Source organism: Anopheles stephensi, chromosome 2, assembly GCF_013141755.1.
Source record: "Anopheles stephensi strain Indian chromosome 2, UCI_ANSTEP_V1.0, whole genome shotgun sequence".
Lineage (NCBI taxonomy): Eukaryota > Metazoa > Arthropoda > Insecta > Diptera > Culicidae > Anopheles > Anopheles stephensi.
This window is the reverse complement of record NC_050202.1, coordinates 42,670,329-42,694,164: the sequence shown is the minus strand read 5'-3', so window position 1 is coordinate 42,694,164 and position 23,836 is coordinate 42,670,329. Positions and strand designations below refer to the sequence as shown.

General features: G+C 47.3%; 2 protein-coding genes across 5 annotated transcripts; both read right to left on the bottom strand.

The window, feature by feature from the left end:
- Positions 1 to 117: 117 nt before the first annotated feature.
- On the bottom strand, positions 118 to 2,488 carry LOC118507489 (trans-Golgi network integral membrane protein 1-like). The gene has a single exon (XM_036046014.1). The coding sequence runs from the start codon at positions 2,164 to 2,166 to the stop codon at positions 664 to 666; it is 1,503 nt and encodes a 500-aa protein (XP_035901907.1). The 5' UTR covers positions 2,167 to 2,488; the 3' UTR covers positions 118 to 663.
- Positions 2,489 to 3,634: 1,146 nt separating this feature from the next.
- On the bottom strand, positions 3,635 to 19,109 carry LOC118507486 (delta(9)-fatty-acid desaturase fat-7-like). 4 transcript variants are annotated; one of them, XM_036046007.1, is made up of 8 exons: positions 18,720 to 19,109; positions 13,481 to 13,885; positions 11,525 to 11,952; positions 11,187 to 11,452; positions 11,036 to 11,106; positions 5,269 to 5,454; positions 4,998 to 5,193; positions 3,635 to 4,937 (listed from the first exon to the last, which is right to left on the bottom strand). In XM_036046007.1, the coding sequence occupies exons 3-8, from the start codon at positions 11,943 to 11,945 to the stop codon at positions 4,443 to 4,445; spliced, it is 1,635 nt and encodes a 544-aa protein (XP_035901900.1). In that variant the 5' UTR covers positions 11,946 to 11,952; positions 13,481 to 13,885; positions 18,720 to 19,109; the 3' UTR covers positions 3,635 to 4,442. The 4 variants fall into 4 exon arrangements, with proteins under 4 accessions (XP_035901900.1, XP_035901901.1, XP_035901902.1 ...); XM_036046008.1 differs by lacking the exon at positions 18,720 to 19,109 and adding an exon at positions 14,430 to 14,502; XM_036046009.1 differs by lacking the exon at positions 18,720 to 19,109 and adding an exon at positions 14,326 to 14,469.
- Positions 19,110 to 23,836: the final 4,727 nt, after the last annotated feature.

Here is a 23,836-nt window from a genome sequence, read left to right as displayed (position 1 = left end):
AGAACGCGTAAAGTCGGTTAAATGCGTGTCTTTATTGCAACGTGTCGCTGTATGATGACGCATGATTGAATTTGTTTTTCGGAACAGAAGGCCACACACGTTTTAGATACATTTTAATTTTTTATTCTTTTTATCGTTTTTTTTTTGTTTTGTTTTATTTCGGATTTTACAGCGCTGTTTTTCTGTTTTTTCTTTTTATTACCTTCTATCGGAGTAAAAAATCGTTCATAATTGTTGCTTCAGGTGAACTATCCCCAATCCTCATCGGTATCGAAGAATGTCTAACATTGAGAAACTAATCGAAAGGTACCTGCGCGAATAATCGAAACGCGAAAAACCAAAGGGGCAACCAGATTTTCGGCTCACCGGAAAATCTCGATCCGCGCTACAGTGTGCAGCAAGGTGAGTGCGTGCAGAGACGAGCGCGGGCGTCTAGTAAGGCGTTAGGGAAAATCAGACAGTACCGGCGTGTCTACTGAAAAGGGGTAAGGAACGGCGTATGGAAGATATTTACAAATGACCCCTTTCTCTCTCTCTCTCTCTCTCTTTCTCTCTCGCCAAAGGGGGATGGATTGGTGGTCGGTGCTTGTCGAAACAAACGTATCAAGCCAACGATGACAAGCAAAGTGCGGTGTTTGTGTGTGTGTGTGCACGAGTCCCCTGTTAGTAGATAATCTGTGACGATGAATGCCCACCCGAACCGCTGCCTGATGTGATGGCCTCCTCCAGGTTCGAGTCCAGCTTCCTGTAGGCGGCCGTATGCTTGCGTCCTTTGCTAAATCCACCCCGACCGCTGCTCGTCCGCCGCCCTTCTACGACCAATGCCAGCAGCTTCGATTTGTTGTGATACGCCACGTAAAGCATGGCGCAGCTGAACATGGCGAACAGGAAGTAGGGGAAAAAGTTCGAATCCTTCTGTTCGTAGAACGGATCCGCACCGGGTACAATGTCGCTTGCTTTCGAACTTTCCGAAAATTCGTCCTGCTTTACCTTCTCCGGTAGTACGGCCGGCTTGCCGACCGGTTGGAACCCGTTCAGCTCCAGATCGTCCCCGTTCTCGTTGACGTCCTCTGCCGACGCGATAGCTTCCGATTCGTCCGAATTTTCGTACTGCGTTTGGGTGGCACCTCCTTTAGCAGCACCGTCCGCTAGATTGCCTGCAGGTTTTGGTTCATCATCGAACGGAGCCACATCGCCGCCAGTATCTAGATCACCACCCTGCTGCTGCTGCTGCTGCTGTTGCACCAAATCGTCCTCATTTTTCTCCGGAACGACTGCTGCTTCCTGGGGCGGTTGCACCGGGGCTGGCGGATGATCTCTGGTTGCCTTTTCGAACGTTTTCGGAACCACAACTTCGACAACGGGGACCGTTTTTCCACCCGCCTCCGGATTCTTTGCCGGTATGATTTCGCTCGATTGTGTAACAGATTTGGCCGGAGGATTGGCGCTCTTGTCCGTCTCGTCCTTTTTGGCAATCTTGGCTGTGTCATTACTAACGGGGATCGGAGTCCTATCCTTGATTTCATCTGTCACTGCTGGTCGTTTCACTTCGGCCACTGCTGGAACTATCTTCGCGAAGCCGGATTGATTTGCTGTGCTGTCCGGTTTATCGCCGCCTGCTTCTGGCACTTCGCCCGGCGACTGGTGTTTCGTTTCTTTCTTCTCAATCACTGGGAGTATCAGCTTGTATCCAGCAAACAGCACTCGACACATATCCGTCAGCTTGCTGTCTTCGTCGTAACACAACCGCACACAGGAGGGAATCCGCTCATACTGGCCCACTGTGCGGGTGTTCAATTTTTGGGACAATTGCTTAAGCGTTGCCGATAGATCCGTACAGAAGTTGTCATCTTCAGCTTGTGACAGTGTGTGCGATAGTTCCTTGTCGACTAGTTGCTCAAACTCGGGTACTCGGTGGTTGGTCGCAATACCCATCATTTCTTTAAATGTAGAACAACCGGGCGCGTGAGTTGATTGGCTGCAGTAGGTTTGCATACGCTGGATGCGTGTTTCCTGTCCCGTTTGGCTCGCGTTTAGTAAGCCACCTTCGACTGCAAGGGCAGCAGCAGCGGGTTGTTGCAGCACGCTCTGTTTTAGAACCAGCGGAGATGCTAGGGCGACTGATATTAACCCAGCTAGGGTTAGCAGTATTGCTTCCGGTTGCATTTTATCGAATTTAAACGCTAATAACCAAGGTGTAATATATAATCCGTTCCCTCGGTAAGGGAACGTACAGCCCGCAACTAACTAAGCACAAATGGACGGAGCGCTTTCCAACCTTTTTTTACTACACTTGACTTCTTCTGCTGCTAGTGGAAACTAGCACTTTGCAATGCGATCCACACTCATTGGTAGCCGTCTATTAGTTCCTATTGCTTCTGCGACGGAAAAATAACAGCTCAACGGACCGGAGTTTTTCAATGTTTTCCTTTTGTAACAAAAAAGTACACTGATCGCAAAGAACGCTTTGACAGCAACGGATAGGTGTCTGACAACGTCGATGACAGCTCTCTGAGTATGTGTGTGTATGTATGTTTGTTTACGTTGCATACACCTTGGTTACACTGCAAAAAGCAGGGGCTCCCATGAAGGTATTCATATTCCTATGCAGTAGATCTTTTTAACTGTTTTTTTTTTTAATTGACAGGCTTTACTATATTTTGCACGGCTAATTTAGCTATCAATTCGTATTACAACAATTGTAAAAATTTCGACAGATTTTGGAAGCAACTTTAGCTTGCGATCATTTCGCTCAGGCATAATTTGCCCTCATATACCATTTTTTGGCCCAGGTAAACTCTTGTTCAGCAATGAAACTGTAAATTGATTTAAGAACACAGCAAGGGTAATATTCTCTTCTTTCTTGGCCTAACGACCTCTTAGGTCATGCCTGCCACTTCAGGCTTACTAGACGTAATGATATCACGTAGTTGGATACAAGTCATGGACTCTGCTACTCGAAATCCTCTTAACCGCATTCGTGAGAATAAGGGAAAAATTCACTCCCGAATAGGGAGATTCGGGATTGAAAGATTCACTCCCTTGAAAGATTCGAAGCGAATTGGATCCAACATGACGGATTCAAATTCGATTAGGATTTGATTGGGATTCGATTATAATTCGATAAAGCTTCCCTTGGGATTCGATTGAGATGCGATTATTATTCGACTGGGTTTTGATCGGCATTTCATAGGGATTGGATAAGAGTGACTGTGTTGGAATAATACTGTTGTTGAGTTGGTCAGTTGTGCGAAGTTATGTGATCCCTAATAAGGGATTCGGATCCCTCGTTGGGATTTATTTTTCCCATCACTACGGAGATGCCGGCGCAATGACGTGCTCTTAGGGCTGTGTTGTAAACTCATCATCGTGCAGCGAATTAAACTTGCCCAGCCCCGATGAGCTGGTCATGTCATGAGAATTGCACCAGACGACCTAGCTCGTGAACAATTTTAGATGGGAATGGCATGGATTTTTAAATGGTAGCTAATGCCGTCAAAGATTACAAAGCGGGTCATAATTTTAATATGTGTCGTATGAAGTCGCATTTCAGCAATACGGCCAGGCCGTTCTTTATGAATGAAAAAAAAAGTCGCATTTCAGCTAAGAAAAAAGTAATTCAGCTCATTTTGAATTATGTGTTTTTGTTTTAATTCTGTTTTATTTAGCTTTCTTGTGTCGTAATCCCCACCCCAAAAGGAAAGAGTAGAATCCCCACAAACATCTGTACATGAGACGTTGCTGCTCTGTACAGGCGAAGAACGGCACGACCTAACATCCCGTGCGCTCCGTCCTTCTTCGTTAGCTTACGTTAGCTTAGGCGGTAAAGGTAGGGTAAACGCGTTATCATCCAAAGGTCACCTATCGTTATAATCCGCGGAAAGGATGCACAGTGTCGCCAATGTCACCTGCCTGTGGTCCTCGCGTGAAATAGATGATGATTGTAAAGATGATAAAACGTTCGGTGAGCAAGTATAAAACATCACAACTCTTCTTATGCTTCTTATGTGTATACAGCAGGCTTGGGCCACAGCCCTGTGCTGTGCTGTCGTTGTCCATCCCCTTGATTGGTTCTGAGAGCAGAATTGTGCAGCAAATTTATGGAACGAGCGTCCTCTGTACATTTGGTATTTCATTGAGCAGCAGCTCCTTGCAGACACAGACAGGGCTAGGCTACTGAGCACCCGCGAATGTGTGTGTCAATGTGTTTAAAAGTAAAGTGTGGCCCAGCGAGCAGGATCGATTCGTACCGGCAGAGGTGGCCCAGGCCCAGGGTCCCGGGTCCAGGTTTCTGCTGCTAGATAGCGAGCTAGTGCTTGTTGAATGCGAGTAGAGATCGAACCGATGCGCATGCTCGTTTTTTTTTGTGTTGCGGGCGACTAATGCGAACGAAATCATGACTAACGGTAGTAGTAGTAGCCACCCAGCCCCTCCCATATTGTCTAATGGTGACTGGATGCGTCCGTCGTCACTTTCCGCTTCACGAGCGCATTGTCATTGCAGTCGACGACGTTCAGTGCCGCCTTGCCCGGGTGTCCCGCCGCAGTCTTCTCGACGTTATTGTTCGACTGCTGCAGCAGCAGCTCGTCCACCGATTCCGGCACCGACTGCTGCTGTTCCTTGATGTATTTCGACAGCTTGTTGTAGATTTGGTTCGCTTCCGTCGTGCGGTTCTCTTCCTCCTGCTGGCGTCTCATCAGCTCCTCGTTCTCCTTCGACAGAATGTCCTCGTCCCGTTCGGACTGCTTCAGCTCGTCCGGAATAAGCGCGTAACCGTCCGACTGCAGTATCTTGGGCTTGGGCGTGTGGATCGAGTTGTACGTCGGATTGGACGGATGCTTCCAGATGTTCCACAGCGTGGTGAACGCGCTGCGGCCCTCGTCCGTACCGTACGTATGGTGGGACTTGTCGCCCGTACGCATCACGCGGTTTTTAACCTGAGGAACAAAACGGATCATCACTATACCGTTCCAACGATCCTCATCCTCATTACTTACCATGTTCGGAGTGGCCGTTTTGCGATCGTACACCGCACCAAACTTTGCCAACAGATCGATAAGCGTACCGGTGAGATTGAGCGGCGTTCCGTACTCCGATGCGCGGTAATCCCACGGGAAGGCATGGTGATAGTTGTGCCAACCCTCGCCCACTGCCACGAACGACACAAACATGTTCTCCACCGGCCACATGGTCCTGCACGATTGAGAATTGAGAAGCAAAAAGCAAACCGGTCAGCCATGGAAATGAGCTGCCACCTCGACTACTTACTTGTCGTAAGGACGTGTTCCGAACATGTGAGCCGCACTATTCACCGACCAGGTTCCGTTCAGGCTGAGCACCGTACGGAAGAAGAACGCCACGAACAGCGCGTACCAGGGGTTTTCTCCCCAGAAGTAGACCGGGATAGCCGTTGGGCCAAACAGGGCGAAAATCGTGTAGAGAAGTTTGTAATGGCTGCAAGTAGAGAGGGAGAGAGAGAGACGAGAGACGATAAGATAGGATTTAATGCGCTGTTTTTGTAATGCAATTTGATGCACTGCATTTCGATTTGTATCGCACACAATAGATTCGCAATTGTAATCATGCGGTGAGGGATTTTTATGAAGTAATTTATTGGTGTAATAGCTCTTTTTTGTTTTGCCTCGCATATGTAATGTGCACACGCTCTGATGCTCTCGGTGAGTTTGCCCGCTTGTACAGCTTATCAGATGCGTGCTTTACCGACGTTTTTTTCCCGAACGAATAACCGTGCGTGATAATCTCTCAGCACCCACAGAGAAGCTATGGACAGGACGGGACTAAAAAAAATCTTATGATTACTACCTTCGGAGTAGTAGCTGAAATCCATTTCTAGCCAAGGACCGCACAGTGTGACCACGCCACCAAACCAGTCCGCATCGCATCTAATGCATGCCTTGATTTCTTAGAACGATTGTTCAGACAGGCCTTGAAGCAATGACTTCCTCTCTGTAGCGTGGTTTACCCCGATCGATGTAATTATTGGCCACGGACCAGCGTGTGTGCATGTGCGGCTTTGATTACAATAAGAAAGTTGCCGCTAAAAACTGGCTTCGACCAGCGTGTGGTGGCCGCTGACCGAGCTACATTAGCCTAATGACAATCTCGGCGACTCATTTAAGCGTTTGCTTCTTCCGAGTATCTGCGGACAGGACACAAAACCCATTGGCGAGCACGTTGCTGGTGGCGTGAAGAGGAACACGTGTACCGGAGCCCGCATTGCGCAACCCGTGACAAGATGGGATCTTTGTATCCTTCCAATCCAACAGATGGCGACCAGTCAAGGATAACACGATGAAAGAACGGCTCACAAATGAAGTACTCTACTCGTACGCTCGCCACCAACCAACCATCCATCACCCGGGACAATACTGTTGGGCGATCGTCGGGCCATGCAAAAATGGCGGCCGATGATGAGCCAGCCAGTAATGCCGCTGCCTAGTGAACTGTTGTGGCCATGAATTGAAGTTCAATTACGCGCTCGGCATGCACTGCCCCCGGGGGGAGGGTACCCAATTGTTTGCGCACGTAATACGTACTCTCGGTCTCGCACGATCACTTCATCTGCGCGATCGAAAAGAGTTTGAGAGATGTCTAACCTTCGGCGGTTTGGTCTGAGAGTGTAGCTAACCTTCACGGTAACCACCATCTTGGAAAGGATTCGCTGGATGCTGGATGCAGCGAGTGCAGCTTTTCTTTGCGCCGTTTTGTTTGTGCATTAGAAGAGAGCACCTGGGACCGCTGGGTTTGACGATAATTGCCGACGATAGTCACCTTTTGCGAGGGGGCACAAGCGAGTTGTTGCAAATGGCGACCGCGATCGGCGTAACGTTTTTCGAAGGCTTGTGCAGTTATTATTGATTGGTGTGAGGTGGTTTGTGCTGTTTTTTTTTGTTGGCATCGCACCGAAAACTGATCGACGAAACGATCAGTCTTCATGATCGATTTGAAAGGTTATAAATGTGCTGTTCACCACCGTTTCGGTCTATTCGCCGGCGTTTCCTTGGCGAATTTCATTAGACTGTCTTGTCTTGTGTCTTTGAATATCTCTAACAGGAAGTGTCGTTTCTGTACACACACACACACACACACACACATACAATCCGCTCATTTAATGTAGAACAGCTTGATGGACGCCTAAAACATTAATAACTTCAAGATCAAGACGCGAAGACACGTCGTGCCGTCGTTCACTGAACAATGCACCACCAAGGACACGCACGGAAAAACTGTCCCGCCATCCGGTTATCGTTTCAAATGCTTGCTGCATTATCATACAAACGGCAACCTGTCGGTGATCGAGTGACGTGACGTGTGACACAGCTATCCTTGACCTACATTCTAATGGTGGACACATCGCATCGGTTATTCATCTCCTCCTGCTGCTGATAAGCTGCTGATTCGGTGCGACGGGGAAAGATTCTAAACCAAAACAGGAACACAGGGTTGAATAAATTACGGCCATCTGATTCGGTGATCCTCGACGACTCTGGCGTCATCTTCAACACAAAGACTTGGCAAACTAATTTATGCACCACGAACAAAAGCGATATCTTTTTGGGTGGCTTTTTTATGTGTGTATGGTGTTGTCACACAGGTTTGGGTTTAGTTTTTGTTACCAGTTCCAAAATTTCAGCATACGCTTACATAACCGGTCGTTTCCCTTTCTGCATGTGCGTCACAAGAGACGCGATCTTCATTCATTCGCCTAACGCTCATCCTAACCTGGGCCACTACGAAACGGCCGGTCGTGATAAGTGAACCGTTATCGGCTCGGACCTGTTTCTCATTAGCCACCCATAGCCAACATACAGATTCAACTTTAATTTTTGATAAAAATTTAACATCCAACCTGCATAAAAACGCGACCCACTGACGGGAACCATGCGTGACAATCACCGCGGAAAACGATCCACGATTGCCTTAAAAACGCCACGCCGTGACGTGTCACATAGCCGAAAAGGCTGCTTCGCAAAATCTATACTAAACCGCCATCAATCATAATGCATGGCCTCGTTCCATGCCGCGACACGGGAGCTGTTCGATGTTTCTATGAATGAAAGTCGCCGAAGGTTGTTTAAACAAAAGTTTTGTCGCTCCGTTTGAACCAGTCCTCGTCCACTGCTCTAACAACACGCGAGAATGCACAAGTTTTGATTGATCATAGCCCACGACAAGGTAAGCTAAGCCAACAGAAGGATGATTAACCAACATCAGGGCCCTTCTTCATGTGGCTCCGGCACAGCTGGTTAGTGCCGATCATGCTGATCTGCTTGTAACCAGCCAGCAACCATGCTTGACCTCGGGGACGACGCTTACAAAAATGAATCAATATAAAATGTAAAGGTCGCCAGGCCGCAACAACCGTGGTGTTTTGGGGTAGCCGAAAGGCCGGACCAGATCTAATGAATCGCGTTAATCACGCCTTCTAGAGGGACCTGTGCGTAAGAATGTATGAGGCCTCTCGATCGTCGTGAGGAAATCAGTGGCTAAAGTCTTTCAACCAGTAGCTTATTTCCTATATTTGACTTGACTTGCCAATATGATGGGGTTTTTTCGCCTCTCGAATGATCATCATCGTTAGACCCTTCTGCTACGCCAAATCCTAATCCACTAGCCCTATCGATCAGCAATCAAACTGGCCATCTTACCACTCGTTAACACACGCCCAATATCATTAATACAAACAGCTGTCAGATTTCAAGGCACACAGATGTTGGGCCCCGAGTAACCTTCTCGCAGCTTGTAGCGTACTCCAGGTGATTGACTTTAGGGATGTGCGTTGCTGTTGATTTGCCGAAAGAAAAGAATCATCTTTCGCCACAGTACGTCAGCATTGCGTACGCCGCGAACTCATCTGCGAAGATGTCGGAAATGATCGACGCACACTTTTGCGCTTCATTAAGCAATTTTCTGCGCACACCACTGCTGCAGAACGGCTTTCCGATTCTAAAACCAAAGCTCACTATGATTGTTGATTTAACAAACGGAAAACCAGACGTCACGAGGAAACCGATTCGCTCTAAGGCAGACAAAATTAATCCAACCGATCGCAAACACTCTGCGAAATCCACTTCATCCACTCTAATTCGAAAACAAAATGGACAGATGGAAAAAAACCCTGCTTCCTGACATACCGTCTGTGTGTTGAAGTTTTCTGCAAGAAAATTGGACTCATTCCAATGGTTCGTAGAGTTGCGTGCAAAGACATGGCACATTTCGCAAGGATTCGATCGGCTGATCGAAAGGATTAATCATCAACGGATGCACGAAATGCCCCCACCCCCCCCCCCCCCCCCCCCCCACAGCAGAAAACAACCCCGTACGCTGGAGTCAACCGTCAAATTTATTCTATCACTTGAATTCATATATTCAGCTGGGGCTCACCTGGAGGCCGTCTCGCACCAGATGTGGCAAGGTCAAGCGGTCTCTGTCGTCTAGCTTTCGTGTCAAACTTAAGCCAGATTCAATACGTTACGGCACCGTTTTGTTGTTTGGTGGATTCAAAACCCAAAAAAAAATACGTTGAATCGGACCAAACAGACACTGAAACGGATATGCTAAAATGTTGTGCAAGCTGTGGCAAGTTGATAACGGTTAGAGGGTTAGATTAATTTAAACTCATCGGCGGACCTGAGATGATCGCCTGCTACGGATTTCCGATAATTGATGATTGTTTTGCAATATCATCTGCAGATTCCTACCTGCACGCTAAGCTCTAGCAGCTAAGTTATGTGCTAACATCGATTGGCCTTTGAAGATCACGATCAAAATCTGGCCAGGGGGATTTTGAATCTCGATCTGCGTAGGCTGAACCTTGTGTTCGAACAGCCAAAAGTTTGTTTGCCAAATTCAAACCAATCTGCAGATTTTATGTTGCAGCTCGAATAAAACTTTCCTATCGTAGCTCTTTCTCACATTTCTATTTCACCACTGGGCGGTGTTTCAGTTTTTCAATTCTCCTACATTTCGAGTTTTGTTGCCGAGTATCGCTTTCCGTGCTATGACCGGCCGGTGGATCGGAGAAAGGATGGTGGTCGCGCTGCATAACTTTAGTAAGGGTCCGGCATCGACCGACGCAGACAAATAAAAAAACAACAACAACACACAGATTAGGCAATCTACGGCACTACGGCAGCACTCGGGGTGCGTTCGTAACGGCCGGTTGTCTCGTAAGATTTGGGGCCACCGCCGAAAAACGTTAACAACACAATGAAGCAAGCTCCAACGAGCGCGACGCTGAGAAGAAGAAAGCTTTGCAATAAATATGGTGCAACACCCGGACTAGGCTCACCTACTAAACGCAAGCCCCCCCCCCCCCTCCCTCCCCATTTCGCCTATCGGAGACTCATCGATTCATCTTGGCTTCTCTCGACGAAGCCAGCCAGCCCGGGTGACGTCGTGGCGCGGAACGCATACGCCAGTCAGCATTAAAGTTTAATGTTTTCAAATGCACCACTTGCTTGGAAGTGGAGTACAGAGCAAGAAACGTCCAAGGTCGAGCAGCGAATCCTAAGCGATGCTGTGGACACACACACACACACACAAACACACGCCGAATGTCAACGATCTCTTGGATATGGGCCGAAAACGGTCCGAAAATGGTTTGTGCTTGGACACGGTCATTAACAACGACCGTCGAATAATGGAAAACACGTACCGTGGTCCGTGGAGCCCGGTGGACTCGAGGCGGCACACGCAGTGTGTACTGTGGTGGATGAGTGCCACCGCCTCACCAGAGGTCAGCTCTTTCACCACGCACAGACCACTTTCGTTATGATGGGCTGCGGCGCATTGCGCACCGATTCATTAGTGTGGCATGGACACTCGAGCCTCGGCCACAGCCTCACTGTAGCTGTAATTGATCGAACGACCAGACACCTCTGTCCGATGAAGGTTAGGTGCATCTCATTATGTGCCGTAGGGGGTTGGCCGTGAACGCACGCCTCGAGTGCCCGCACACGCGGCGATGTGGAAATGTGGCGACGGTACAACAACAAACAAGCTCGGTACTTACTTCTTTTGGAACATGATCAGCGGATCTGCCTCTAGATCGGACATGTCAATCTTCTTGCCGTACTCAATCACCTGTGGAAGAGAAGGGCGGGTAGGCGCCGTTTGAAAGGGGGACTTTCGATTTGATCTGGAGCACGGCATAGATCACTTACCTTCGGGTGCTTGCGGGACAGCAGCCATCCGATGTGGGAGAAGAAGAATCCACGGTTCGCGTTGTGCGGGTCGGCGTCCGTGTCCGAGAACTTGTGGTGCTGTCGGTGGTCGCGTACCCACACGTACAGGCAGTTCTGTCCGGCCAGCGTATGCATCCACAGCAGGATGATCCTCAGCCAAAGCTTCGCCTTGAACGCCCGGTGAGACCAGAGTCGATGGGCACCCATCGTTACACCCTGTCCTGAGGCGTACATGAGCCACATTGCTAGGATGGAGCAGAACAATGAACGGACGTCAGCTACTACAGAAACTCACGCCCGAAAAGGTCAATACGTACTGTAAAGCGTTGTACGGTAGTCACAGTATCGCCAGAAAGCCAGATGCAACCCAACCCAGCCACAGATGTGCAGCAGCAGGAAACCGATCACATTCTTCCAGACAATTTCTCGCTTAAAGTTGAAGTCCGTACCGATCTCCGACGGCAGGATCGGTGTGGCGGATCCAATCTCCTTCAGCTTCCGGTCGACCTCGGCCTCGTGCACCGCATTGCTGCAGGTCTGGAGCGCCTTCTCGAACTGTGCCCCGGATAGGGTGGAGTCGGATTGGGACAGTTCCGCGACGAGCGTGTCGGCCGCCGGCGCACGGCTCTGTGGGTCAGTCTGTGATTGTTCTGGCTTGCGGTCGGCCATCTCGGCCGTCTCGATGAGTTCGGGTGTTTTTGCGCACAGGATCGTTTTCGTCTGCGAGTCGGCTCCCATCGTGAGGCTGGGGATTGGAGGGAAAAGATGTAGTGAAGAATAACTCCATAGCTAGCCAACCGTATCGAACCCCCACTTTGAGATGATCTTTCGGAAACAAATATAGAGCGACACAAGTGCGACAGAATGCTTTCTAAAATATTCAAACACCATAGCGATTGTCCAATCTCCACGATAACGGTGCCATGTCTGATGCCTGCACATCGTGACATCATCCGTTTTGCATGTGCGCATCGAACCACATGCTCCCGATGTGTCCGCAATGGAATAGCGCAAAAGCTCACCGACAATGAGACTGTGACTGGCGATGCACAAGGATAGCCCTACCCGTCGATTCTACGCCGAGTCTTGCGCAATGGTACACTTGCACCGTTCCGATCTTCACACACGTGGGCCATCTCGCGGTCATCTCTCCTTGAGCTGCTCCGGCTGCCCTAAAGCCCTTGACGGGGCACCGTGTAAATGCGTTGACGGCGACTGATGTGCCGTTTTGACGCCACCAACTTTTATGATTCCCTCGTGCCACATTTCCCGATCGAACGATCGAAGGCGTTGTAACCACCACGCTCAGTGTGCGGTACCGGTTTGGCACATTCTTTTGTGGAGAAAACGACGACGACGACGCCGCTGACAATGACGGATAATAATGGCCGCCCAAGGTAGGCTAAAGGCAAATTTGCTCACCGAATACAACAACGGGCAACAGTTCTGCGGTTGGTGTGTTCATGATTTATGTCCACTTTGATGGCGTCAAGGGCTATTATCTGTGCGAACAGCACACCTGGGCCCACCTGTTGAGGGTTTGTGACCCTCAAAGTGGGCCAGGTGAATAATGACAGGTAATCTTTGTCACGGTTTCACGGGAGATCAATCAAAGGATCCACCGGGCATGGCGCACGGTTTCCGTCACGCTGTCACGTGGCACATAGGACAATAGCTATCGTCAAGCAGGAACTATTCCGAGCTGGACAAACCACTCTCGCTGACTAACGGCCATTGGGCCATAATTCACGCCCCAAGTGCGGGTGTGTTGGATGCTACTGCTGGATGCAGCGAGCAGATATCAATAAAACTGGTTTGACATTTCACCTACCCCAATCGTACATCCTGCTCGGGAGCATCTCCTACTCCTAGGTAGGTCTGAAAGTCAAACTGTGTATTGACCGAGGCATTGGCCCAGTATGAATTGCGGTGCGTCCCGAGAACTGACGCATCGGGTCTGGAGGGTGAAATATGTGGATAAATTACAGACTACAGCCACGAGTCAGGGATGCAGTTAAGCAGCAGTTGTGCATGCGCTCCCTAAGCGCCTCAGGGCCACCAGTGTGGCCGTCAAGGGTGAATGCCGTAATTACACGATTAGCAGCAGATATACATATTAACCGCACACCCTATTAATGCACGGCTAAGGTGTAGAGTAAATCACCACGACTGGATCACCGTGCGATCACTCGCTTCTATCGAGCGTTAAACTGTCCGTAAGATCATTGAAACGACCCCCGAATATTACACATATAGACAATTCTAAGACTCACCTGTTAGTGAAGGTAGAACAGTCGTCACAGTTGATAACGTTTCGTCACTTTCGCTGAGATGCCGATGAGATTGGCTTTGCTTCGTGTTGTTGTTGTCACTTTCACTGATCTAATATATAACTTCGCCGCTTCGCGTTTCTTCACACGCCGTTCGATCGGGGTTTGTGTCGTCGATCGGTTCCACAGTTCAGTATCACTTTCGTTCACTGTGATCCCGGGTGTTAAATGTTTTCATTTTTGTTGTTCACAAATCTTTTTTTTTATCACACTCACTGACACCTTTCCCTCTTCCGTTCGGGTCGCCGTACTTCGCTCGTCAGGATGTGCTGGTCACTCTCAGGATCACGATCACCTGCCAACTGGTAACTCGGGCGCGGTCCACACTCACTGACCGCTGACGGGCGTCTGCAAAGGATTGAAATTCGGTTTGATTTGAATCCTCTCACTCACGGTAACTTCCACCACGCTCTGTCACACGACCGGTTACGATCGTTAGTGATGGACGTTACGCAATTTATGAATTTCGATTGCCGAAAAACTAGCTCTGCTCTCGGTTTCGATCCTATATAGGCCATGGACTGCCCGACCACTGCCTGCCGCACGAAATTGGATAGGAAAGATAGAAGCCAACCACTACCTCCCCAAAAAACCCCTACACGACGTTTGATCGCACGAGATCTGACCCGTGGGGCGACCCGTTTCCGTTCCCCAAGAAACACGAAATCTACACTGCTGGGGACGGGACTGCCGTGCAGACGCGGGGGGGTTTTCGGTGGCTACTAAACTATTTAGGTCTCCAAAAAATCATTAGGACACCACACACACACACACACACACACACTTACACACACTCGCACACAGAAAATCGATCGGGCAGACAGGGCGGGCAGCATGTAAACCGTCTTTTCTTAACAAAATCTGGCTAAGGAAGCACGAAAGACACTACTACCGTCCGAAAAAAAACGTTAGGAGAGGAAAAGCTAAGTTCAGCGAATGAACCCAACGCCAGGGTTGACGGGTAGTTTATATACTCACTCCTACCACCGGTGCGAGTAGATCAAGCCGGACGCAAGATGAGTGCGCCGATCGCGCACAGACAAAAGGCTTCTCTGTCCCACCCATTCCCAGCGAGCGGTGGTTGCGCTGTTGCGCTTGCTCGCTCTCCCATCGTCTCGTTCGACACAAGACACGCGTAAATGTGGGGAAGGTTGGCCAAGGGTTGAGCTAGTCAGATGAAGAGCAGATTGAGAGCCACCACAACAATGGTGGTGAAAGAATGAGCCCATGCCCCAAAGCCCAGTTCGAGCGGGGTTTGGCACATTGATCATGTCACCGAGCACGTCGCCGCTCTCGGAGACTCGCAGCTGCGCAAACTGGCTACCGACCGGAAGGAAGCTGAGGGCGGAAGGATAACGAGGTGGTCCGGCCGATCGAATGCCCAAGGATGCGACGAAAATTATAAGCGCTTGATCGGACGTACGTGGACTAGATTGCTTGCGAGGAGGAAGCGGGGCAAGGCGGCGAGGCGTTAAGTGAGGGCGACAGTGGGGAAGGACAGTCTTACCGTCCTACGGTTACAGTTGACTGGTGCTGATGCCCGATGCCGGAGTTCGGAGTACAGCATAACTACTCAAGGCTTGGGCCTGATGGGCGATTTTATTTTTGGGGTGGATGGCAGGATGCTGATGTGGAGCATGGGGCCGACGAAACCGGACGATTTCGTAGATAGGCCGATTTCGGTTCGGCTCGGTTCGGTTAGAAACGTAACGTGGCGAAATGCAGCTAACGGAGTTTTTCAGTGTGAGCTTTGAATGCAGTCGCAAAATGGGCGCTCTTTGTTTGAGTAGACATGGGATTTGAGATGGCGTTTTTCGTGGATTAGTTTGAAATATTAATAGCAGCAGTGATTGGTTTAACAGGAAAATTATGGGGCCGTAAGGATATTGACTTAGCAGCATTGAAGGATTAATCCTGATTTATGTCGAACAACTGCAAGCTATCAATTTCACAACATTGTTGTGACGTCCTCTACAAAGAAACAAATTCAATCTGATCATTTTGTGACTATGCTGTATCCAACCACCTAGTGAGTTTCATCTTCATCGCTATCGTTTCCTAGAGCGAACCGAGCAGTACCAAGGAAGACACTTGTTTGTTATTACTTTTACTGTTTTTTTTTCGATATTTTCTACGGACGTTAAATGGGTGTTCCACATGTTATTGGAATTATTATTACCAGAGTTGGATAGATGACGTGCCGTATTCTATCCGCATCGTTAGAAACTAGAGCTACCTGGTGGTCAGTCTAAAGCCAATATTACTAACAACCAGGTCGATACGGTGGTAAGCTAGGAATGCAAACGACGCAACTATTTGTTGCTGAAGTAACTGCCTCTTGGAGCTAAAGTGGAGCTTCCTATTTATTTATTTATTAATTATGACTGAAAGATGCCGTATTGGAGCTGTCTAGATAAATAATTAATTATTTAAAAATCAATTACGGTTTAATATTCCCAGCGCTGTGCAGCTTAATGAGCAGCAAGGTTTTAGATATCAATAACTCAAAAATTAAAGAAACAATCGCGAATGACTGGCTAAAATCTCTTACTTTCAAGATAAAATTGCGTGTTTGATTTGAGTATTTATGAATACATCATCATTAACATATGGCAGAACGGAGAATATATGCCGTTCCAGAAAGTCATACTATCATTTTAAAATACCACTTCGAATTTTTGAACGATTTACAATTTTTATTTGACTGTTCTTGGCTTCATGATACTCTTCCCAATTTCGAAGTGACTTTTCCAAGATTCATTTAAGTATACTTCAAAGAGTGGAATTTTGTTCAAACAATACCCTATTGACTTTAGCACAGACTGTTTATCAATGATTTAGAATACTTTTTTCAACCTTCTTCAACAGTCTTAATTAAATCTGTTGCCCTAACAGGATTACCCAAGTAAGCTTTTGTTAGGTTCCAAAAAGTTTCGATTGGTCTGGCATACGGACAGTTTAGAGGATACATCTCCTTCGGTACGAATTCAACGCCGTTTGCTCTCTTCTCGTAATGCACTGGCACCAAATAAATTACTGGCCACATCTCATACGAGTGAATGCCTACATGACTTTTTGTCCAGGTTTTGTATAATTTGGCAGTTTTGTGTCCAGATTTTTTTGTTTCTTGCCTTGAAAGGTAGACTCCTTATTGTACTACCGAATTGCGATACGAACAGCTCCGATGCTCTCACCTTTCATTTTCTCTTACTGATTGAGGGAAACATAGAGCATAGTTTACCATTTGTGTGCGATCTCTGTTCGCTTAGCACAATCATATGGATTCATAGATTCGAATGTACACAATAGCACACAATAATCATCATTTGTTTAAACGTTTTATGTAAATAGCAAAGAAAAATCAAAATCGGCTTTCGTTAGCAACTGCTCTCTGCCGTGCAGTATAAAGCATATAATTGGCTGGCGTTTTTACATTGTCGTTAAACATTAAATTTTCCTGTCAACCTTCGAATTAAACTTTCGTATCTATCTTCAATCATCAGAAGAGTGGTGCTTTTTCTGCAAAATGGGAGCTTTCAAATGACTAGCAACTGCATTGTTCGGTGGATGATTTGATAAATTTAAGAGTTATAGATTGACCGATCAATCGAAACATGTTATACCACGGATGATAAGAAACGCGCAACATGCTGCCAAAAAGTTATCAAAACAATTGGCATCAGAACAACAGTACAGCACAGTATAATCTATCTTCTAACACTATTGGCCTTCCCCATCAAATCCATACTTAATTCCTTCAATCATTACCATGTATTGCAAGCGGGGATTGCGATTGTGTGTGCGAAAAGATGAAAATCATCTTAGAGCTCCCCAGCCTGTGGACCGGAAAAAAGCACCAAAACAGAAGAATTGTGGGCTATATGGGGGCAGTAATGGAAGTAATCATGAAACGATATGTTCCACCCGGCCCGAGCACATTAGCCACGGCTCCTCCACCAGTTGCGGTCAGGCCTTCTAATGACGTACACAAAAACATCTCTCGGACAACAACAAAAACATTTGCGTTAATATAAACTTACAAGTGAATAAGAAGGGGGAAAAAAACTTCTGGCCGCAAACCAGTGAGAGCTTGTACGCGCGGATCGGAAATTACTTCTTCGTTGGAAATTTGGTTCATCAACGCACCGATTCTTTCGTTGTAGAGTGAAACGATGCAAGCAGGGATAAGGAAACGAGCCGACTCATTATTTGGCTTTGGGGTGAAGCTCAATTAAACTAATCGAATTTAATTATTGTATCATTGCTCAATCACCACCACACCATCAGAGCGAAGAGTCATCCTGCGAACAGGTGAAACAACAGAACGCCACAAACAGTGCCACGATCTGTGAACACTGCTCACACTATTGGCCCTAACGCAATGCGCTGTGTGATCGTGTGTGCGCTCGCGGGACAAAATGACAATAAAACAATACACTGACTGACAAAACGCATGAATTGCAGTGCTTCTGCAATGGCAAGATTCGGTGAAGGCGTGCATGAATTCTACCCCAATTTGCCGAACAATACCGGTCGCGTAACGAGCCGGCGTTACACGTTCGCCGTTAGCTCGTCATTAGCTTCCACATGTGTCACATTAATAGTGCGCCCGATTCACCATACCGATTGCGGAAGAAATAATTACTCACGAGGCATCAAGGCGAATAAATTGGACTACCTCAACACACTCAGATTGGCTGGCTGGCTGGCTCGCTGGCTGGCGGCGACAAATTTCCACCCCGTGTGTCGAGTGGAGCAGAGCGAAACCTCCTTCGCTAAGGAGGAGGTTTTTCCCCCAGAGCCACCAATCACGATCACATGCAACTCGATATCAATTCCTCGTTTGAATGTTTAGGGGCTGGAAGGAAATTTGGTGCGGATTCGGTTTTGATTAAAAATTGGTCTCACCAACGTCATCCCGCGAGCTAGGGCGGGAGCATCAGCCACTCAACCGACACTAATGATATTTTATCATCTGCTTCGCATCTGCCAACCCGACCCGTGACATTGCGTCTGCTGACGTGCCGTACCGTGAGTGGGGAAGGCTCGGGTGACACTCGCGTCTCTAATGTGACCGCATCCGCCCAACAGTCACGTCACGTCAGGGGGCTTAATGTGACCGCCAAAACAGGCAATCCTCCGCAACGCATCAATGCACCGTTTGCGAGGAAAAGAAACTCACCTTCGTTTCGTTGTAAGTAGTTCACTGGATGAGGAGACGGCTGAAGACGGATGGACTTAGCTCAACGCTAGCTCACACACTATTTCACCACTTTAAAGAGACACATTTGCCTTTGAACAACAATTGGGTAAATAGATCACAATACACTGGTTGACACCCCTCTTCGAGCTCACGCACTATCGATCGCCGTTCCCTGATGCACTCTGATGCTTGCTGTGGTCCCAAGGGGTGTACTACGTGTCCAATGCGACCTCCCCGGGGGGGGCAAAAAATAGCTCGCAAAATATTTGGACAAATTTTTGCACCGCTTCGCGTTTAATTGCGAACCAACACAGGTACGGTACATCGAATGCATCGCAAAACCTTTAACGATAGCCCTTTGGCGTCCGAGCGCTGGCGTTGGGTCGAGGTATCAAAACATCGGAAAATAAACACAAATGCCATCGACGGCCTGGACAGTTTAGGTCAGCGCAGAACCCAAATCCACCTTGCGAGTCAATATTGAACGTTCGCGTTAGCTTATTGCACGGCACCACGACGATACACATAACGTAATACGGAGACGGAGAGAGAGAGAGAGAGAAAAAAACAGCAACATAAAGTGTGCAAACACTGTCTGGCCAAACCATGGGGAGGATGTGTCGTTTTCTAACGATGAAATAAAATTCAACAGCAAATTCTACTCCTGGCGCTGGTCTTATCTTCCCACGCCAAAAGACAAAAGACCATTCTAGGTGTGGTTTTTAAAGAATCAATACTTTTCTATTACCCGCGCAAACACATCAATCTCGACCGATCGATGTGTTCTGTGTGAGTGTGTGTGTGTGTGTGTGTGGTTGGATCGATGTCAGCAGTTTTGAGGACATACATAAGTGGCCGGGCCTGGCCATTGCAGAACCAAACCAACCAAAAGGGGAACAACACAATTTGCTGACGCGTTCACGTTTAAGTTCCTTCGTGTGGTTATAACGCAGCGAAGCATCGATTTCCCGTCGCGAATCGGTCTGGTGCGATTTGGCGAAGCTGTGACGTCAGCAACTTCGCGCAAGAAAACAAGAAAAATCAAAATCTTCCTGGGGTGACATCTTGCTAGTATCATTAGCGGATCAAACCATGAGTGAAATGGGCTGCCCCTTAAGGGTTTCGCCATCTAAAGGGCTTCGTTATCCACTGGGTCTAGTTAACCATGAGATTTAGTCAGCCTGAAGACCTCGTCCGCCAAGAGACCTCATCGATATAAGATCATCACCATTCTTGGGACGATGAAGAGACCGTCCACTAAGCAACCTCGCCATCCATAAAGCCAGACAGAAAGGTACTCCACTTCCTTGGGATCTCTTTATTCTAGAGTATTTATTTACAAAGACATATCATTGTCTCAAGAGTCTCGTTGTCTAAAGTATCTTTTTACCAAAAAATAGCCTCTCCCTCCAACTCTAACCATTTGGGAGTTTTGTCCACTGTCGGTCTATCTGCGAGAGAGTAAATCGCACCGGAGCTTTAGGAAAGTTAGACGGCAGATAATAATCAGACAGTTACGAAGAGACCTCATCGTTCAAATATCCTCGTCGCTCAAAACACCTATTTTCCCATGATTCATTGTGATTTTCAGTGTCTTAGCTTTATCAAAATGGAGTTTGTCTACGAAGAGGACAAACCTTATCGCCTAAAGATCCTCGCTGTCCAAAGGAGCTCGTCGTCAAAATGGTCTTTTTTCTAAAATAAGCCTATCTCTACACCACAGACTAACTGGAGATTTCTGTCTGCAAAAGTGAATCGCTACGAGGCTTTTCCAAATAGCTGAGTTGAGACAGATAGCAGACAGATGTGCAAGAAGAGGCCTCATCGTTCCAACAGCGTCGAGGTCCAAAAAAACCCATTTTCCATGTGCCTTCGTGCACTAAGAGTCCTGCCCATCCATTAGGCCTCATCATCGAAGGGTCCATGTTGACAGAAAGTACTCCTCTTCCATGACATCTCTTCATCAAAGGCACTTCGTCTATCATGAGACATTATCGCAGTATCGCGCCTGTGTACATGTTTTCTTTACACAGGTACAGATTCTCAAAAGTTCGAAAGCTTCCAACACGAATTGAAGTTTATGTCCAATCTGTCTGCAGAAGATAATTCGCTCTGGATTCTTAATTGTTTGGTTGGTCGAGGCTAATAGCAGTTAGATAGTCAGAAAAGGACCAACTCATCGTTCAAACCACCTGAGACATGAGGCCGATGAAGCCTCATAAACGAAAGGTCCACGCCTTATCATCTAAAATCTGGTATTGATTCTCACAAGTCCAATAGCCTTCACCACGATCCGAAATTTTCATCCACTGTCCACGTCCTCAGGCAATTGAAGCAAATTTAACATGCGCAAGTTTATTATTGATTTATTAACAATCTACTAATCTATGAATTAATAATCTAACAATAAACACATTAGGTACGTGTAGTCCATCTGAAAAACGGTTTTATGTGCTGTTTAGTCGAACCATAATTGGCCGAATTCTTGAGGATGCTAGGCAAGAAGCTTTTCTGATTTCTTTTGATTACATTCGAAATAATATGCATGAGTCGTTTAAAACTACATCAAGAATGTATAAATATATAATAAATATATATAAAACCGTGACACTTTGACGGTTTTTAAAGTAAGCTACAGTATCCGAGGTTCAAAACTGCCGAACCGAAGGATCACCCAACGTGTAGAAACGCTGCTGACAAGAGGACACCGAACGATTAGTCCAATTTTCGATTTCGATCCATTTCCTGCGCCGCTACTTCTGTGCGACACATTTCCCATGGGCGGATCGATATAACGCTTCAAAAGACTTGCTCGCCACGGCAGAAGGCGAACGTGTCACAAAACAAAAAAATAAACAAAAAACCACATCCAACCTATTTCTCGCTCGCCCGGTGTTATCTGCAATTAACACGCACTGACTGGGTAGATTTTTCGGGCATGATTTTTATCGCGTGCACGCCAAACATTTCCGCGTTGCGCTCGGCCCCAAATTGGAATGGCATCAAACGGGGCAGTGGCGGGGAGGGGGAACGGGGATGGTTTGTGCTGTGGAACGAGAATTTCGAGCAGTCGCAGTGACCTACACTCGAATTCGAACGCGACCGCCAACGTGCCCATGAAAAGTGTAACCTTGCACTCTCAGAAACTTAGGGCCATCGAGCTGTAGATTGGAGATGGTCTCGTTGTTTGAGCTTTTCAACATATTTGAATAGATATTTGGGCTTATCAATCTAGCCACTCATCGGTTCTCATGCATCTTCGGACCCTTTGGCACAAACTATCAGGTCCCATTCATTACACCGCCTCAAGAGCGCATATTAAACAACGCCTTATCGTAGGGCCGTTCTTCTTCTTCGTTTCTGGGTTCTCCTGGGGAGGGGGGGAGGAGGGGGGGGTGGTTTATCTGGGCAGTGTAGCATCGCGTCATCGCCTATCCTTGACACTCACTCAATCGCTCGCACGCCCAAGCCCCAACTACAGTTAATCAACATTTGACACCTCCACTGCAAGTGCCGCGGAGGTTTGTGATTGTTTATCATTCCAGCCTGAGCTGAACGAACCATTAATGGAACTTTAAAACACTCTTTACCGTGCAAATATGCGGTGGTAAATGTCGAAGTCTGCAGTCCGGTATCGGCAGGAAAAATATCAATCGGTCACTTTACCTCCAACCCCAAAGCCGAAAAGGTATCATCCATCCGAGGAAGGGTTGACCTTCACCAAAAACCTAAGCCAATGAAAAAGTGATCTCCGACGAACGGACTCGGCGGCACGCGCATGTTGGCCAACTGACGGAACCGTGCCGTGAAACATTTCGCCCATCGCGCTACACCGTTTGCTCGTTTTGCTTTTTGTTGCTAACATTTCAAGTTTGTACAAGTGAAGGCAAGACGCGTGTAGCTCAGGCTCATTACCAGCACTTGCACTTGGTAATGAACAATTTCGCTGGCCTTCGGATCGGCACAACACCACCAGGATGGTAGCCACCGCAATCGGCCCGAGCACCGGTAACGAACCGGTTTTACTTTGTGTGCCTTTTTTCTCGCCACGAAAGCCTTATGCATCTGTGCTGATGCTGCAACATCCACCAGCTTGGGGGCTGCTCCGTTATGTGAGCAGGTTGGTATGGTAGCGCTCGATCAATGAATCAGTTCGGGATGGTGCTTATTGCTGGTGCCGCCAGTCCCGTGCAATCGTGCCCTGGGTGGAAAACCGAACAATGCAACGTTCCGTTCGTTTGATGTTAGAAAGCAATCGAAACAGGGTCAGGCGGTGGATAAACAAAACGACAAGCGCCAAGATTGATTGATGAATACGCATTTTTGCTCATTTTCAGCTTAAAGAAAAGTGGTAGCGCATTGCTCCTACAATGCTAGGGGCTAGCCGGCAACATGGATGGCGTTGGAGCTGCCGACGGGGCCGGTGGGTGTGGAGTAACGTTGCGTAATGAAACATTTTTTTATGTTTGGATGGGAGACTATCGAGTCTTTCGGTCGTTTTTTGCAGCATGTTGGGGTGAAATGGCGTGATGCATATGCATTGATCTTTTGACACTTTTTATGACCAATTCCCATTACCTTATGACAGATTTTCATAATTGTTTTGTATTTTTTTTTTATTCTTAAGGAGACCGTTCCTTAAGGAGGCCGTATTGCTAAATTGTTTTGAATATCAGTTAACACAAAATACAAACAAAGGAAGTTTAATTCTTTAAAGTTTATTTTATTCGCCAGAGATCATCTTAACTAACATCCAAACCTTTTAGATCAATCGCTGAACCAGAACTGTCTGTTCATGTCATGACGTTGATCTGCAGACGTTGGTCTGTAGCGTCATTCAATGGCTCGGATCTCTTCCGTTACACGGGTCGAACCCGTGGCATGATGTTGTATGCTCATGTTTAAATTTGTTTTAGATCAAATTATGCTCTCTCATTATCAGATGCCTTTACGTTTTTTTAAATACCTACATTGAAAAGAGATGAATGAAATACTGTTCCAGGAAGTTAAAAAACACGGTTTATTATTTTTATCACTTTTTCTGTTGTATGTTCAACCATATTTTTCACTTGGGCCAAAGTTTAAACATATGGCAT